We start from the raw sequence: 16,012 nt of genomic DNA on the forward strand, positions 1-16,012 counted from the left end.
CAATATGCCCAAGAACTATAATATAATCTAGACTGTGTTTCTCAGAATGAATGAATGGAAGGAAGGTAATTATAGGCTCCCCAAATGGTCTGAGATTTAATTTCTATACCGTAGTCTAGAAAATTGCCAGAAATAAGTGCCGAAGTTGTACATAGTTGAAATTAGCCAGAGAGAAGAAAGCTAGTGGTTCCCCATTTTTGGCTTCCCCTAATGAAATCACTTCACCAAAGTGACTTTCAGAAAATAAACTAAGGAACTCTCCCAAAAGTATCAAGTATTGAACTTTTCATGTATCAACTTATAATATCTAATAACACACAGTAACTTTGAATAATTTTCCTCCTCCAGATTCCCCATCTGGCCAAATGCCTTTCCCTTCCTTGCTCTCACCTGTCAATCATGTTCACAGCTGAAATTTGATTTCTTTCCCCCCAGTGACCTCATATGAAATATTACCAGGGGGGTCTGGGTCCATGTGGACCTTGCCTTAAAAGTTCATTAATTCTTTGCTCCAAATGGATGGTTTCAATGTAACAAAACCCGCTGGTTGGCCTTGATTGTCATATTTAATAAATGGTTTTCAAATTGCAATTATAAAGACAGGGGTAAAAGAAAGGAATAAAGTATAGGTACTGCATGCACATACACACAGACATTCAAGTTAATCTCAAAGGTATATATTGAAATAAAATCTATGTGCCAGAACAATTAAGGAAAAGGTTAATTTCATATAAAGCTATGAACGAAATCATGTTAAATATTCACAATGCAGTTACTGAAAGACTCCTAACAGCAACAGAGAGGAGAAAGCACTATTTCTGAAGAGTGGGGAAAATGGGCTTCTGTTTTCCGACACTCAATTCACTGGGTCCTTAAAATGTCTTTCCTTTGCAAAGAGTAGCAATGTGACAGTATGACTTTTGCCCCCCTCCTCAGTTTCCCTAGAAACCCAAAACTGAATTTCATGCAAATTTCTCAGCAAGCAAAATTTTTAATAAAAAAAAAAATTCCTTCCATTAACCAATAAGAGGTAGCAAGAATGCATAAAATGATGACACTAAATAATTATTGGTGCAAGAGTGTTGTTCTAGCTCTCTAAACGAAGAGGATTCATAATTAAATTCACACTGGGATACTTGTAATTGAAAACCCATTTAAGGAGCTTAATTTCATTTTTTTTTAGCAGATGAAAATCAGGTTTATGCCTCCCACCCATCTCCTCCGCTCCTCTTCTGCCTACAGTTGAAGGGGGAGTGACTCTAAAGTCTCATTTGGACACAGAAGTGGGGGGACATGCTGTGCTTTGCAATCACACCAAATGTGAGTGTGGAGTGAATTACAAGAGGTGGTAGATTTACAATATTTACTAGACCCAGGTAAAGTTGGCTAAGGGTCATGAATGCTAGGGGAACAGATTCACCCAAATTATCTGACATTCAAATAGAAGGAGTAGGTCTGTGAGTGCGTGTGTGTGCGTCTGTCTGTCTGTCTCTCTCTCTCTCTCTCTCTCTCTATATATATATATATATAGCTAAAAATCTGAGACCTACTCAAACTGGATTGTTCTGTACACCATACCCATGGATGGAAATAAATACAAAAACTGGGATGGGTATGCTAGTTTTCAACTAAATTGTCTCATTTCTCTAGTACCACCTTGATGTTACATATGAATCCCAAATACTAAAACAACTAAAGCAAGAGTTTTTCACATTTAAAGAATTATCGGCATTCCTTGCTTGCTTCCCCCATTCAGGAAAACTCACTGAAACAAGCACATGCAAATCAGAAATCAAGATGTACCTCTTTGACTTCAGGCAACAGGATTTTTCACATCACTGATGTAGAGGATTCCCTTGGGTACCTGATTTAGTAAATATATTAAGATAAACAAAGGGTAATTAATAACCACGAAGAGGGTTTCAAGGACAGTATGTTAAAGGCAATCTGACTATCTATGAAAAAGACAGAATTTGGCTCAAAGAAGAATGATTTTAGTTGCCCTTCTTTGGCACCCTGGCTTCCGGCCTGCCAGAGGAGGGGTCACATGGAAGAGAATGGTGAGGAATACAAGGTCGCTGCAGCTCTGACCCCATGGAGGATGAGAGAGTGACACCCGCTGGTCTAGCAACCTGGATCAGCTGTGAAGCTGTCCTCAGCACAAAGAGAACCAAGGGGGACTTGAAGAGGCCTGGGAGGGGTGTCTCTGCAGCCTAGACAAGCGGCCTATCCTGCAGAGAGTCAAACTGGTCCAGCCTTCCCTGCACCTGCCCGGGACATATTCTCTTCCATTGGTCTCCCTCCTCTGCTTTCGCTCTGGTCTGTTCTACTGGTACCGCTGACCTTAATTGCAAATGTCCTCTTAACAAATAGAACCATTTAGATCCCACCCCTTTATTTATTAACTTCCTCTCTGTTTAAATTAGTAGCAAGGGATGCTTCAAATGGTGATATGAAAATGAGGTTGCTTTAAAAAAAAAAAGTCTTTTTGCTTCACAGTGAATAATAAAGCACAGTAATTCAAAGTAGTTAGCTTTCTATGGTTCAAAAAACCCTCATTGCTATTAGCTGTACTAATGTAAGTGGCAAAATAATTATCATTTACTGTATGGAGTCCAATATTTTCCAGACAGCAGTTTAATAACAAAGCAGACCTGTCATTTCTCCCTATAGTTAGTCACACTACACAAGTTCAGACTGTCAAAATATATTTAAAATCTAATTTTAAAAATTCAACACGGTTCCAGCAAATCTGTATACAATAACTGTGTACAAAAACTAGTAAGTCAATCTAATTTTTTTCCAACATGGATATTCAGTTACTTTTCAGTAATCCCCTACACTTTTATTTGGATTACTCTCCAAGTGGTGTGATCAAATAAGCTGAAATGTGTAGGCTGCTGTAACCAAGCACGGGATCTTTCTTTACTGAAATTTGCATTTAGCATAGCTCTTTAATTATTTCACATGTTCTTTATCTAAATGGTCTAACTATTCATTAAAACACTGGGCTAAACAGATATGTACTCTTTATGTGCCCAAATCATTAAGTGCCTTCATTCACATTTCATGTTAGAAATGCACTTGAAACCTTACGGTCCAAATTACTTTTTCGTGTACTAGTACACATTAATCTTTTGCCAAATATATTATTTCTATGCCAAAAAGAAAACAAAAAAGAAACAAGAAACATACTGAAGTTATAAAACCTGGAAGTGTTATCAGCAATATCAATTGTCCCCCATTAGAAGTTCAAGTGGCTAATCTAATCCCAAAAAAACCTTCCCATATAAGGTCCCATATTAAGTTACTTTAGAAAAAAATTAGAAACAGTAATTCTTTTAGAAACACAAGTATATAGAGTTTAAAAGTTTAAGAGATTGTACAAAGAATATTTTTGTAATTCCTCTGGGGCATTGCAAACATATGTTAAGCTTCTGCAAGGAATATTTACATGAGATCATATACTTGTGAAGCATTTTTCAATTTTAGAAAAATATTACAAAGCAATAATTGAAGGTAGGCTTTGCAAAATGCCCCTTTGCCTTCCTGACCATTGCACTGAGAGTCTCTGTTATTTTTGGAGAAAAAGAATCAGGCCTCATTAAATGTGATATTTGGCATCTTGCCTGATATCTCATAAAGTAGATGTCCTTTTTAGATCATTGGTGTCATTTTCCTCAAGATGACCTCTACTCTCTGGCCACCTGGGGAACCCATCCTATTATCAAAGCATTTACTTTTAAGGGGGGGGTGAGAGATTCTATTTGTACACCTGAATAGAGTCCAAAAGCCATTGCAGCTTCCATGTTCTCAACTCCACCCAGACAACTCATGGGGGAGGTTCTGAGGGGGCAAAGAGCCTCACTTGGGGGTGGGAGAGAAGATTTTGGAGCTGGGCCATGATGGATGGTGTAATCCAAGCCACTCATCTGCCAGCAGAGCTTCTTACAGTTGGAACTGTTTACCTAATGATTAAATAGTATATTTTTTAAATAGCGTCAGACTATGTATGCCATGATATTCCAAGGAAGATTTTAACGGGTTTTATCCACACAGTACAGGGAATTAACACGGACAGTGCGCTTGAAAATGAGGCACAGAGGGTCAGTTGTATCTGGAGATGCCCCGATCACCCCAACTCTGGAGAAGGTTTTATGGGAAGATCATTCTAAGACAGATGTGTTGGTTCTGCCCCTGCCGACCAAGGTAAGGAGTAGACTTCCTCATTCCTCTGCTGTGGGATCCTATTTATTTCATAATGTGGACATTGCAGATTTATCTTTTAACAGCTTCACCCTTCATAATGTGTTACTTTAAAGGGTTCCATAAATAAATACAGATAGGTAGACAGACAGACAGACAGATCAATAAGTAAACACACTACAGATGAAATAACATGTTGCATTCACTGCCTGAAAAGGGAGAGGTCAAATGTCACCTTTTAAAAGATTGAATCTAAGAATCAAAAAGGATTTTAAATTAATCTGACAGTATAAAAGCATCTCAGATGCTGAGATCATTGTTTTAGTGTCAACATATTTATCTGCACTTTAATGAGCCCTTTCCTAGGGGGAAAGAACGAAGGTTGATTTAAGAAGTGTCAATGACATGAGTCGAAGGAGTATTCCATACTCTGGGAGCTCCCAAACTAAGGGTTCCTGTAAGGAAAAGCTCCTACACAGAGAGCCTCAGAAATTAGTGCTTTTAAGTTAGTCCTCTTAAGACAATTCCCGAGGGGCTTCAATGTGATTGGAACTACGTTACATCTGGAAATGCGAGCACGGCCCCCATGCCAGAGCTGAACATGTCATCCTAAGTTTCTTTGACTGGCTTTCTTTTATATGGAGCATCAAACTGTACCATGGAAAACCCCAACCGAGTTGAGCTTTCTATAAAGATTTAAAAGCATACCATTTGGATTCCCTCCTTCCCTTTCTTTCTTTTTTTTTCTCCTCACTTCACCTCTAACCAGAGCAGGGGGGGAGAAAAAGAAGACAGATCTGGAAAATGGGCCAGAAAATTAATAGAGTAAAAATCAAATGTCCTGAAGCCCAAGATCTTATTGACAGAAGGCTCCTGGGATGGCTCTCAGCGGGGATGGGGGAACCAAGGTGAAGGGCTAAGCTTCTTAGAGCTGAACCTGCTTCCTCATCGGGGCACACCTGGGGGCAGAGCACAGCAGGTAGTCAGTTTCCTTGTCCCCGGGAAATCCACTCTGGTCGGGGTCATCTTCTTGGAAAACAGCAAGCAAATTCCCATACAAATACGAGTCCGAGTCCCCTGCAGGGGCTGGGGCACCTGGTGGATGTAGAGCCCCCAGTGTGCTGGATATAGCAGCAGTGAGCACGCTCGGGTGCCAGGCAGCTTCTGAGGCTTCTCAAAGAAGAACCAAATGACAGATTTTCTGTGACAAGAAGGTAGGGCCGAGCTTTGGCCTGGCACCACAGGCAGGGATTATAGGGACTTTCCGGTGGCCTGAGGCAGCTGCTACAGCCAGGCCCGGGACCCCTGGGGTAAAAGCACACCTGGCAGCCTCATCCCAGCCACCAGGCCCAAAGGGGCAGTGATGGGCCCCGAAAAGCAAATGTACATACAGACAGGGGTGGGCTGGGGAGTGCATGGAAACTGGGCAAGGGGGGGACCTTAGCATCCTGCCTACATGCACCTCCTTTATCCAGGCTGTGAGACTCTTGGCAGCAGATGCTCCAGTCAGCCTTAGAATATTGTGGAAGCACCTCCTCATCCCCTCTTCCCATCCCTGTTTTTGTCTACACTTAAACTGGGGCAGAAGTGACTTATCGGTTCCAAAGCCTGAACTTCGGTGACTGTCTTCTAGCCAGAGGGCAATGATCTCTGAGTTTCTCTGATGTCCCAGGGTGACCCTGTATGGGAGAAAGAGGAGCTGAAAATTATGGAGAGGACACTGGGACGAGATAGGGGTCCACTCTGACAGAGCCTGAAGGCCTGGAGCTAAGACATCATATTATTTTTAGGAACCACAGGATCTTGGGGGCTGTTGGTGGCTTGAAAGTCACTCTGCACATGGATCATTTCTGGTGGGAGGCAGTGGCACTGGAAACAGCCTGGAGCTGCCCCTGACTACGAGGCCAAGGTTGGCTTCTGTCAGTAATCCTAGCATCCGGTTCCTGTTCTCTGCTTCTCTGGGTGCAGTTTATCACTCTCATTATCCCGGGATCCTTGGGCCTGCTTTTCTTCTGGAGAAACAGCCCCCTCCCCAAAAGGAGGCCAGAAACCCACTTTCAGAAGTGAATGAGGTCACGTAAAACCAGAGCAAATTTTGGCTGCCAAAATAGAAATCCATACGGCTGGTGGAATTTTTCAGCCCAGGGTTCCCTTCATAACTGTCCTTGTTGAGGATTCTCTCCTCTGGAGAGCTGTTTTCACTCCTTCCTACTCAGCTCTGTAAGGCTTCGTGGCCTCTCCTTCTCCCTAACTGAAAGATCCACCCACAAAGAAAAACTGTTCTTTGCAATCCTAGCTTGGAAACACACAGGTTGGTGATCAGAATCCTCAGAACAGGGAAACTCAGCCCAAATCCCCAGCGTGCCGCTCACACCCAGGCCAGGCTGGCGGCAGCAGAGGGGTGTGGGTTGAACATGCAGCCATTTCCTTTCCCCACTCTCCTCTTCCCAAACCTCGGCAGACACCCCTCCCTCACCCTCCTCTCTTGAATTAACACCCCCTTCTGATAATCGTAAGTAAAAATCCCAGAATCTGTGGAGAAGGGAGGAATGTAATTTTGAAATCCAAAAATGATAGAGGGGTATGTTACTTAACAAAAAGAAAGGAAAAGAAGATGAATGTTGCTGAATAAGGCAGGAGGTGCTCAGAAAATGATCATGATTTGGGTGAGAGCCCTGCATTCCAATCACAGCCTCTCGGTGGAAAATGTGCTCTGTGAGTTTCTTAAAACTGCTCAAACTTGGACACAGATTCACATCAAGACCTGCTTTCTGTATGCTGCTCCTGCGTTCCTTTTCTCTCCGCCTTGTTATATTGGGCAAACTTATGGAAAACACACAGACAAAGGCTTTCGAATTTAAACAATGAAAATTGTCATGATGCCGCAAACCTATTGTGGTGATCACATAAATAGTGGCATAACATGGGTGACAGGGCCAAGATGTCATCACCCGTAAAATCAGAGTGACATATTCACAAGTGCCCCCAAAGTTAAGACATTAACAATTTCCCCAGATCTCTCTCTTGGGGTTTGCTCTCTCAAATTTTTTTTTCAAAAAGGAAAGACACTCGGGCGTATTGGAAAGAAAGGGACCATGAACCTCGTTCGCACCTGGCCTATGTGAGGGCTCTGACTTCAGCCAGTGAGCGAGTGAAATCCAGGCCAGCCACCAGGACTATCGCTAGCCTGGAGGGCCTCCTCAGGGCTCTCTCCAGTGTCCCTCGTTTCTCACCTCCCACAGATGGTGCAGGAACTGGGGGCCAGGGGTTTTGCTACGCCTTCGTGCAGAGCAATTTGATTTTCTTTGTTTTTTGTTTTGTCCCCCTCTGAAGGGTAGAGGATGTTCCCACATTGTGGCTGGACTGTACTCCTTTATGCCCTGATAATCATGAGACTGCCTGGAAGACTGAACTTCTCTCACCCTGTCCCCTACCCCCGCTAGAAAAAAACGCTACACAGAGCTGGGTTTGTTGAGGAGCTGGGGTGGAACAATGTTTGGAGAGAGGTCCCCTTTTCTGGGGCTGTCTGATGTTAAGGTTTTGAAGATTTGTATCAAAAAATGAGAAATAGCAGTGCTACCAGAGGTGGTTTAAGACACAAACAGATTCTGGCATTTGTTTTCAGACAAATGCAAATACAAACAAATTCTGATTCAGATGGCTGAACCCTGGGTCTCCTCCCTAGTAGTGACTGAAAGCCCTGCCTTGGACTTGGGTTATCTTTTAGATTTAGGATGGGCCAAGAGTGAGAACAAACTTTGGGTTTTTTTTCTTATTTTCCTCAAAACAGGTCAGGCACATTATTCATTCAACACAAGGAACAATCCGAAGTGGTTAAAAAAAAAAAAAAAAATCATAGCCTATTACTATAGAGAAAGTTTCTCTTAAAAAATAAAAGACACTTTTCAAAGAAAGGGACTAAGTTATTACTTTTTTTTTTTAATCAAATGAAAGTACATCACAGTGGGGAGCTTTGCAAATCAGCGCCCTGAAGCTGATGAGTCTGGCTTCCTATTCCCTCCCACTGCACGCTGACATGAGCTGGGCTGCGTGTTTTACTGGCACGGAGATCAGAAGGCTGTGTCACTCCTATATTTTAGTCACCCAACCTATTGCCGTCTGTAACTACTGACAGGCCAAACAGAGCTACCTGTGTGGCAGGCAGACTTTTAAATATATTGATTGGCCGAGTATGCAGGGGGAGTTACACTTTATAAAGCCAAGACAGTGTGAACACGGAAGTAAACCGCCTAAACAAAAACAGTCACAACGACAAAAGCCTCCCAGGGTCCTGTACCCTGAATGTGTGAGAAGCAACTTCAGGGATTAAGACAAGGAGATGCTGTGAGTTGGGGATGCTGAGACATTGGGCCCCACCGGTTTTTGAGGATGGCAACCACTTGCCCTCTGTTCACTGCTTGTAGCTTTAAAGCTGGTGGTTTGGGGATGGGAGGTCCTATTTAAGAACAGATCTAGAATTGATGCCGCTAAGTACGGAGGTAAAGATATAAGGGAGAAAAATATCAGCGCTAGAATCAGGCTTTCAGTAATAAATAGAGTATTTCCCCCTGGGGCGGCCTGTGTGCAAAGAGGACCCAGGTGGTTATAACATTGAGGCAGATAACTATGATACCTACACACACCATTTCCTCCCTGAGATCAGGAAGTAGAATGTCTACCTATTTGATGTCAATTTATTAATGTATCAGACACGTTGTAAAAAAAATATTACCACACGGGTTTTGAAAAAAGAAATGTGCAAGCAGCAGCTGGGGAGTTAAAGGGGTTTTGTGAATCCGGGGAAGCAAGGGGAGGGGAAGCAACACAGGGAAGGTGTGTAACTTTGCATTTTGTGACGACGCACTGTTTGCATTTACAACGATGTCTGAGAAATGAGTATGAATTAACATCACAGAGCCAGGACCTAGCGCCCGGCTCCGATGAAAGCTGCTGCCCACAGTAACTGCTTGGGGAAGGGGGGAGTCCATTTTTTTTCTTAGTATTTTTTTCTTAGTAAAATTACTGCCAGAGAAATGACGACGAGTAAAAGGACTATTCAGAGTGTGCATGTCTACAGAGGCTTTAAAAATGCCAGCGGTCACTTTCCCGGAGCTCCCCTCCCTATGATTGTGTATGTGCATATATACGTCCATACATTTACATGCACGCACGCACAAACGCACACACATATCTTTTAAGTTTCCATGGAATTTGGAAACTAAGATTGCACGTTCACTATTACAGATTGTTAGAAACAGTCAGTCCTGTCCGTTCTGCGTCCTGTAAGCTGAGTAGCTAAGGTGAGCTTTCTGTGGGTCTGTATCGACCCCCCCTCCGACAAGAGGCGACCTAATCAGTATGGAGGTTACACATGGAATAGACTTCTTCCCTAACACAATCATTTTTCTTTCAAAAGGAGACTAAACAGAAGTCAGAGGCAGGTTGTGATCCATGACTGTAAATAATAGTTATAATAATATATTTTTAATGTACAGTTCACACATAAATGTCAATTTGTGAATACACTGGTAAGGACACGTTGATGGGGCTTCCAAAATGTGGCACATCCCACTGATGGCTCCAGCTTGCGAGTGGGCTCAGTTCTGTAATTGGAATGAAAGGAATTTTAACACTATTTAGACAAAGACTCAAAGGTAGTGTAAAGGGAAAGCTAGATTTGCTTAGCTGATTCATTATTATTATTTTAGTTTAGAGACTTATGGCAAATGTAATTTGTAATAAGGGTACTTAGGCAAGATTAAGGATTTCTTTGTGAAAAAAAGATAGCATATATTTGTGATCACTACTCACACTACAGTTCAAAGTTCTTAAGTAGTGGCTATTTCTAAAAACGCCTTTCACTTCGAGTCCCTGTCCCTTAAAGTCAGCCACCCAAGCCCCTCTGCTCCTTAATGTCCGGGGCCCAAACCTGCGAATTACATTGAACTGCCTTGTACGGTCCTATCAAAATACTTAATTGTTGCACAACTGTATTTTTCTCGCAAGTTGCATTCCTCATGAGATAATCACACTAACTCCATCCTGGATGTCTCTCTTATTTTGAGAATGTGTTTGCCTAAAACCTTTCATCTGATGTGTTTTATATAAGTGATATCTCCATTTCTGCTTCTTCAGGGGAGGCTGCAAATCAGGTTGGAATAGAATCAGAGAGGGGGGGAAATACCTCTGAAAGAGAGGAGAACACTGAACTTCTAGCACATGGAAGTAGGTTTACCATTAAGACTTTCGTTAAACAAAATTAAACGTGCATTCAGAGCCATATCCAAAACGGCACATAAAGGAAGGTTAAAATGTAGAGGGTATATACATGATCTTCATGTTCTTTGAAAAAGGAAAGAAGATAAGATGATAAACTGGCCACAACTCGTCAGGCCCAAGCACAACCTGTTTTCTTCAAAATAAGGCCTTCCTTCAGAGTTGCAATATTATCTTTTTTTTTTTTTTTTTAAAGAACCAAAACCAAAATAAAACAAAAGTCACCATGTTTGGCTGTATTTTCAAAACAGTGCTGGCTTTGTCTAATATTCTATTAGCCTTCTGGGGAAGTTGACTTCAAAAGTGCAAACTGTATGAATTTGTAACATTAGGTGCATCAGTTTGTGTCATTTTAAAATAGGTCAATGCTGTTAGCAAGGCTTTCCCGGTGATCTTTAGATTAGACCCCATGTACCACCTGTTGGGGGGGGGTAAATGCCAATAAATCAAAGTACAACCTTTATTTCATCAAGGCATTATTTTTCGCTTGCATTTCTGGCGCTAAGGTGATCTGAAATCATTACCAGCTTGTCTAAGTGGAGAAACCCTCTGCTAAATATTCAAAGTGAAATAGGATTTAACAGCACAGTTTTAAGCAGTTACGTACTTGGAGTTTGTAAGTAAAGGGATGGATTTTTCTTTTTCCTATTTAAGACAAATGACCTTCAAAGTTAAAACAAAAAAAAAAACCACAACTTTGATTTGTCCAAAGTGCTGATGTTAAATCTTATCAGGCCTTGCTCACAAGAAAATTATGGTGTGCAACCGAAGAAGGAAAAATAATCAAATGCACGCAAGAACTGTTTATCTTTACCATTAAACACATACGTGCCAAGCCCCCTGTACTATGCCTATGGGCTTGCCTCTTTTTTTTTCTCCAAGCCCTATGGGCTTGCTGCTGAATCAGAAGCTCAGGGCCAAGACCCTGGCTCTCTGGTTGGAATTTTTGTTTGTTTGTTTGTACGGAGGGCAATGATGGCTCAATTCATTTGAAAACTGATAACTTTTTTTTTTGGTGTGTGGGGGGGGGAGAGTTGGGAGGTCATAATTTACATTTATATTAAATCTTGCTAATAATTATTGAAAGGGACTGGCCTCCTCCTGCCTTACTAAACAGACTATGTTTCTCCCTGAATTATTGCGTCTCTATTCCTCCATTAATCCTTCCTGTGGAGAAAAGGATGCGTTTTACACTTCTAATGCAGTGTTGGGCCCAGTTAAACTGTACACTAAGAAACTTGAGTACAGAATCAAAAAAAAAATGCAGTTTATTATTGTAGATTATTCTTTCTCTTGATATAACCAGAATTGAAAATGAAAGAAAAGCACATAGGAACATCACGCGTGGTTAGTTAGTAACTCAAGATATAAAACAATTTTGCACAGCAAAATATGTAAAAAAAAAAAAAAGTAACTGACAAGATTTTTTTATATTTATTGTGGTAAGATTTACTTTTCATTTTTTTTTTAAAGACAGGATGTCAGTCCCTGAAAATAACATTTACTGATTATTGCCTTTAAAACTGTGGATTTTTTTAAGTTACAGAAAATCCAGTTCTGCACCACAATACAACTGTAAAAAAATCTGCATCATCTTAAAACTGTGCAGTAATGCCATTTTTATAACTGCATAAATTTTATTAGCGTTCTAAACAGTTTTGCAAATTTTTTTTTTTTTTGTATTATATGCTTGCAGGTTAAATCTTAGTGCAATTCAGTCCCAAATACTTTAATTTTGAAAAAAAAAAAAAAACATACATTTTGAATGTAAAATACCCCTACAGATATAAACAGGGGTGTTTCCCCTTTTAATACTTTGGTTTTCAATACAGTCAGTGGTATAGCAAAGACTACACATACCCAACTTATATTTAAGTTGCAAGCACATGCTGTATAAGCTACTTTTTTTTTAAACAGTCCCCTTGCAAACTCTACCCCCCTTAACATCACAACAATAAACAATTTAGTGCATCAATCTTTTAAAAAATCTACAGCTAAACAGACCTAACTCTTTCAAATTTATCTATAACATTCCTTTATCTGTAGCATACATTTTAACTGGGCTAACAGATTATAAAAACTAGAATTAAATTATATACTAGAAACCCATAGCATTCCACATTTGACAATGACCAAAAGCCAAAAAAAAAAAATTAATAATAATAATAAAAATAAAACAAACCAAAATAATGGGGCAGATTTCTTCTTTTAAAAAATAAATTTTAGACTGCTTTAGTCAACAGCACAAATTTAGTCCCCAAAGTGGGGTGTCATTCTTATTAAAAAACAAAGAGGTTTATTTTTTAATCTTTTTTTTTTTTTTTTTTGCCATGTTAATCGTTTAACCCATCCTGGCATCTTTTACAAGGAATGCCTTCAGTGCATTTACAACGGGAGGCTGAAGTTCTGAGTAACTCAAAGAAGTTTTGGAGCAGATGCAAACTTTCATGGGAAGAAGGTTCTAGGGTTGCACTTTTTTGTTCTGAACTCAAAAAGTCATGAGGCAATAAAACAAAAGTATGAATGCCATGCCATAAGTCTTCGAATGTCCATTTCCAAGCCAAAAGGAAAAAAAAAAAAAGAACAAAAAATAATTATACCATACATGTCCAGCATGCAGGCTTTTTTTTTTATTAATATAATGTCTCTTTTCCATAAAGTCTTTGAAACAGTTATAGTTCATTGTTGCTAAGACAAAGTAGCAAGCATAATAATGCATGAGATGAGAATGAGTTTTTTTAATGGCAGACTAAACTCTCAGATTTGGCATCATAAAGCCAAAACTCACAAGTCACACCCAGAAGGTTGATGCAGGCTTGATTGTGGCAGGTTCATGAGGATTTTTTTTTTTTCCTCTATTTTAGCATGACAGTGCTAAAAAATAAAACCCGATGAAACTCAGCACGCTGCAAGTCTATATAACATTTCACATTTTTTTTTTTTTTTCCTTTGCAAGCTCAATCTCACATGAAGAACTCAGGAGGGGGGGAAAAAAAAAACTTAGCTTTTTTTTTTTTTCTTTTATGTCAGAGTGGATGGGTGGAGAGGGAGTGAGGGTGGAGGTGGGGAAAAGGGCAACACAGCAAGCTCCAAAAAGTAAAATTTACAAAAAAAAAAAAAAAACCCCAATAATAATAAAAACAAAACACACACACACACAGAAAATGAACACCAGCTCCTGAACTGAAGAAGAAGAAGGAAAAAAAAAAAAAAAAAACCTATGTGTGAATGATGCAGGCTTCAAAAGATGAGCAATGCTCCACACGAAGAAGAACTCTGCTGGGATCTTTAAACATTGTGCATGTTGGGGTTGGGGAAGGGGGGGGGGAGTTTAAAAAACAAAAACAAAAACAAAAAAACAAAAACAAGCCAGCAAGTGAAGGGGAACTGCAGCTTGGCAATCCGTGAGCCGGTCAGACACCCAGTCCCTCCCCAACTTAAAAAAACAGCCGCCACCGCAACCACCAACTCCGAGCAGAGCGTGTGTGCGAGCGCGCGTGTGTGCGTGTGTGTGCACGCGTGTGCGCGTGTGTGCGCGTGCGGGGGCCACGGAGGAGGGCGATCTCGCAGGAGGGGCGGGGGCGGGGGCGCGGCCGGCTCCGGCCCCAGCGAGCCCGCGCCCGGGCGGGACCCCGCGGGGCGCCGGGCGGGCGGGCGGGCGGGCGCGCGGCGGCGAGCGGGGGTCGCGGGTCAGACTCACATGAAAAACTCGGGCGAGGACGGGTTGTCGCTGCTGGAGCCGTTTTCTCGGAAGCCGCTGCTCACCAGCTTCTCGTACTTCTCCTTGTAGGCGTCCCGCTCGCGCACCAGCCTGGAGATCTCCTGCTTGAGGTGGTCGACCTGCTGCAGCAGCTGGTTCTTCTCCGACTCCAGGACGTGTCTCTGCTGCACCCTCTTGAAGCGGCAGGACTGGGCATAGCCGCGGTTTTTCAGGGTCCGCCTCTTCTGCTTCAGCCGGATCACCTCCTCCTTGCTGACCCCGCGCAGCTGCCGGTTCAGCTCGCGCACCGACATGGTCACCAGCTGCTCGTCGGAGAAGCGGTCGTCGAAGTGCAGGCCGCCCGCGGCGTGGTGGGGGTGCAGGGCGCCCCCCGCCCCCGCCGCGCCCCCGCCGCCGCCGCCGCCGCCGCCGCCGCCGCCGCCGCCCCCGGCGCTGGCCGGGCCGCCGCCGCCCGCGCCCCCCGCGCCCCCGGCCGCCGCCGCCGCGCCGCCCGCGGCCCCGGGCGCCCCGGCCGTCGGGTGGTGGTGGTGGCCGGCGGCGTGGTGGTGGTGGTGGTGGTGGTAGTGCGGGCCCGCGCCGCTCTGCGCGGCGGCCGCGGCGATCACGGCGGACACCACGGCGGCGGCGGGGCCCATCTCCTCGCCGCCGCCGCCCAGGGGCGCGCCCGCGCCGGCCCCGGCCGCCGAGCCCAGCGGCGGCGCCCCGCGCGCGTAGCCATCGAAGCCGCCCTGGAGCTGGTGGCTGCTGCTGATGAGCGCCTCGACCGCGTCCTCGGGGCTGAAGCCCAGCGCCTCGGGGTTGAGCTGCTGCGGGTAGCCGGTCATCCAGTAGTAGTCTTCCAGGTGCGCCTTCTGCTCGCTGCCCGAGCCCGGGCTGGGCGCCGAGAAGCTGGGGGACGGGGGCACCGAGCTGCACGGCGTGCTCATGGGGGTGGACGACAGCGAGCCCCCGGCGATGAGACGGCCGCACTGGCTGATGATGCGGTCGGTCTCCACCGGCTCCTTTTTCACTTCAAACTTCATCAGATCGAAGTCATTAACATATTCCATGGCCAGGGGACTGGTGGGCAGGTCGGAGTTGCTCATCGCCAGTTCTGATGCCATCCTCCGGCCGCCGCCGCCGCCGCTCCGCCAGAGGGGCTGCAGGAGAGGGGCCAGCGGGCTGGGCTGGGTGGCCAGCGGGTGAGCCAGCTTGCCGGGCTGGGGCGCTTCTAGCTCGCGCGGCGGCGGCTGGCCGAAGCCTCCGAGCGCTCACACCCCCCGCCCTGCCCGCGCCCCCCGCGCCCGCCCTCCCTCCCCCCGCTCACGCCAATGTGCTCGGGCGCTGCTCGCTGCTCGCTCGCTCGCTCGCTCGCCCCGGCCCCTCCTCGCCTGCTCGCCTCCTGGCGCGCGGAGCCGGCGGCTTCAGGCTCGGGAAGGTCCTCCGCGGGGTGCGGCGGCGGCGAAGCAGCAGCAGCCGGAGGCGCCCGGCCCGGTGCGCGGCGTCCCCCGCTCGGCGCTCCGCTGCGCGCTTGGCATAAGGAGGGCGCGCCGAGCCGGCCGGGCTGCAGGCGGGGCGCGCGCGGCGGTCGCTTCGCTCCGGGCCCGAGCCGAGCCGCGGCGGGCGGCGGGCTGTCCGGGAGGCGCGGGCCTTGGCCCGGGGCAGTTAACACTTCATGCTTCTCGCCTCCTCTTCTGCCTGGCTCTTTTTATTATTATTAATTTTTTTTTTTCTTTCCGCTTTCTCTCTCCCTGGCGCGCTCTTTCCTCCGTGCAAAGTGCAAGGCAGAGGTGCAGCCCGGCTGGAGACCAGGGAGGGGGGAGTTGAGTT

The 16,012-nt window shown here is 44.8% G+C and overlaps 1 protein-coding gene across 3 annotated transcripts in view; it reads right to left on the reverse strand.

The window, feature by feature from the left end:
• Nucleotides 1–15,425, reverse strand: part of MAF (MAF bZIP transcription factor) — a 364,428-nt gene extending 349,003 nt beyond the window's left edge. For 2 of the 3 annotated variants that reach the window (XM_054697012.1, XM_054697011.1), the window contains exons 1-3: nt 14,183–15,425; nt 5,166–9,809; nt 1,804–1,864 (exon numbers count right to left, since the gene is read on the reverse strand). In XM_054697012.1, coding sequence (XP_054552987.1) covers nt 9,716–9,809; nt 14,183–15,306 — 1,218 coding nt within the window. In that variant the 5' untranslated portion in view covers nt 15,307–15,425 and the 3' untranslated portion in view covers nt 1,804–1,864; nt 5,166–9,715. The remainder of the gene's footprint in view (nt 1–1,803; nt 1,865–5,165; nt 9,810–14,182) is intronic. The other variant, XR_005126063.2, reaches the window with a different exon arrangement.
• Between the last annotated feature and the right edge of the window lie 587 nt (nt 15,426–16,012).

This window comes from Talpa occidentalis, unplaced genomic scaffold (genome assembly GCF_014898055.3).
Source record: "Talpa occidentalis isolate TD23 unplaced genomic scaffold, MPIMG_talOcc4v2.1 talOcc4.17, whole genome shotgun sequence".
In the NCBI taxonomy this organism is placed as follows: Eukaryota; Metazoa; Chordata; class Mammalia; order Eulipotyphla; family Talpidae; genus Talpa; species Talpa occidentalis.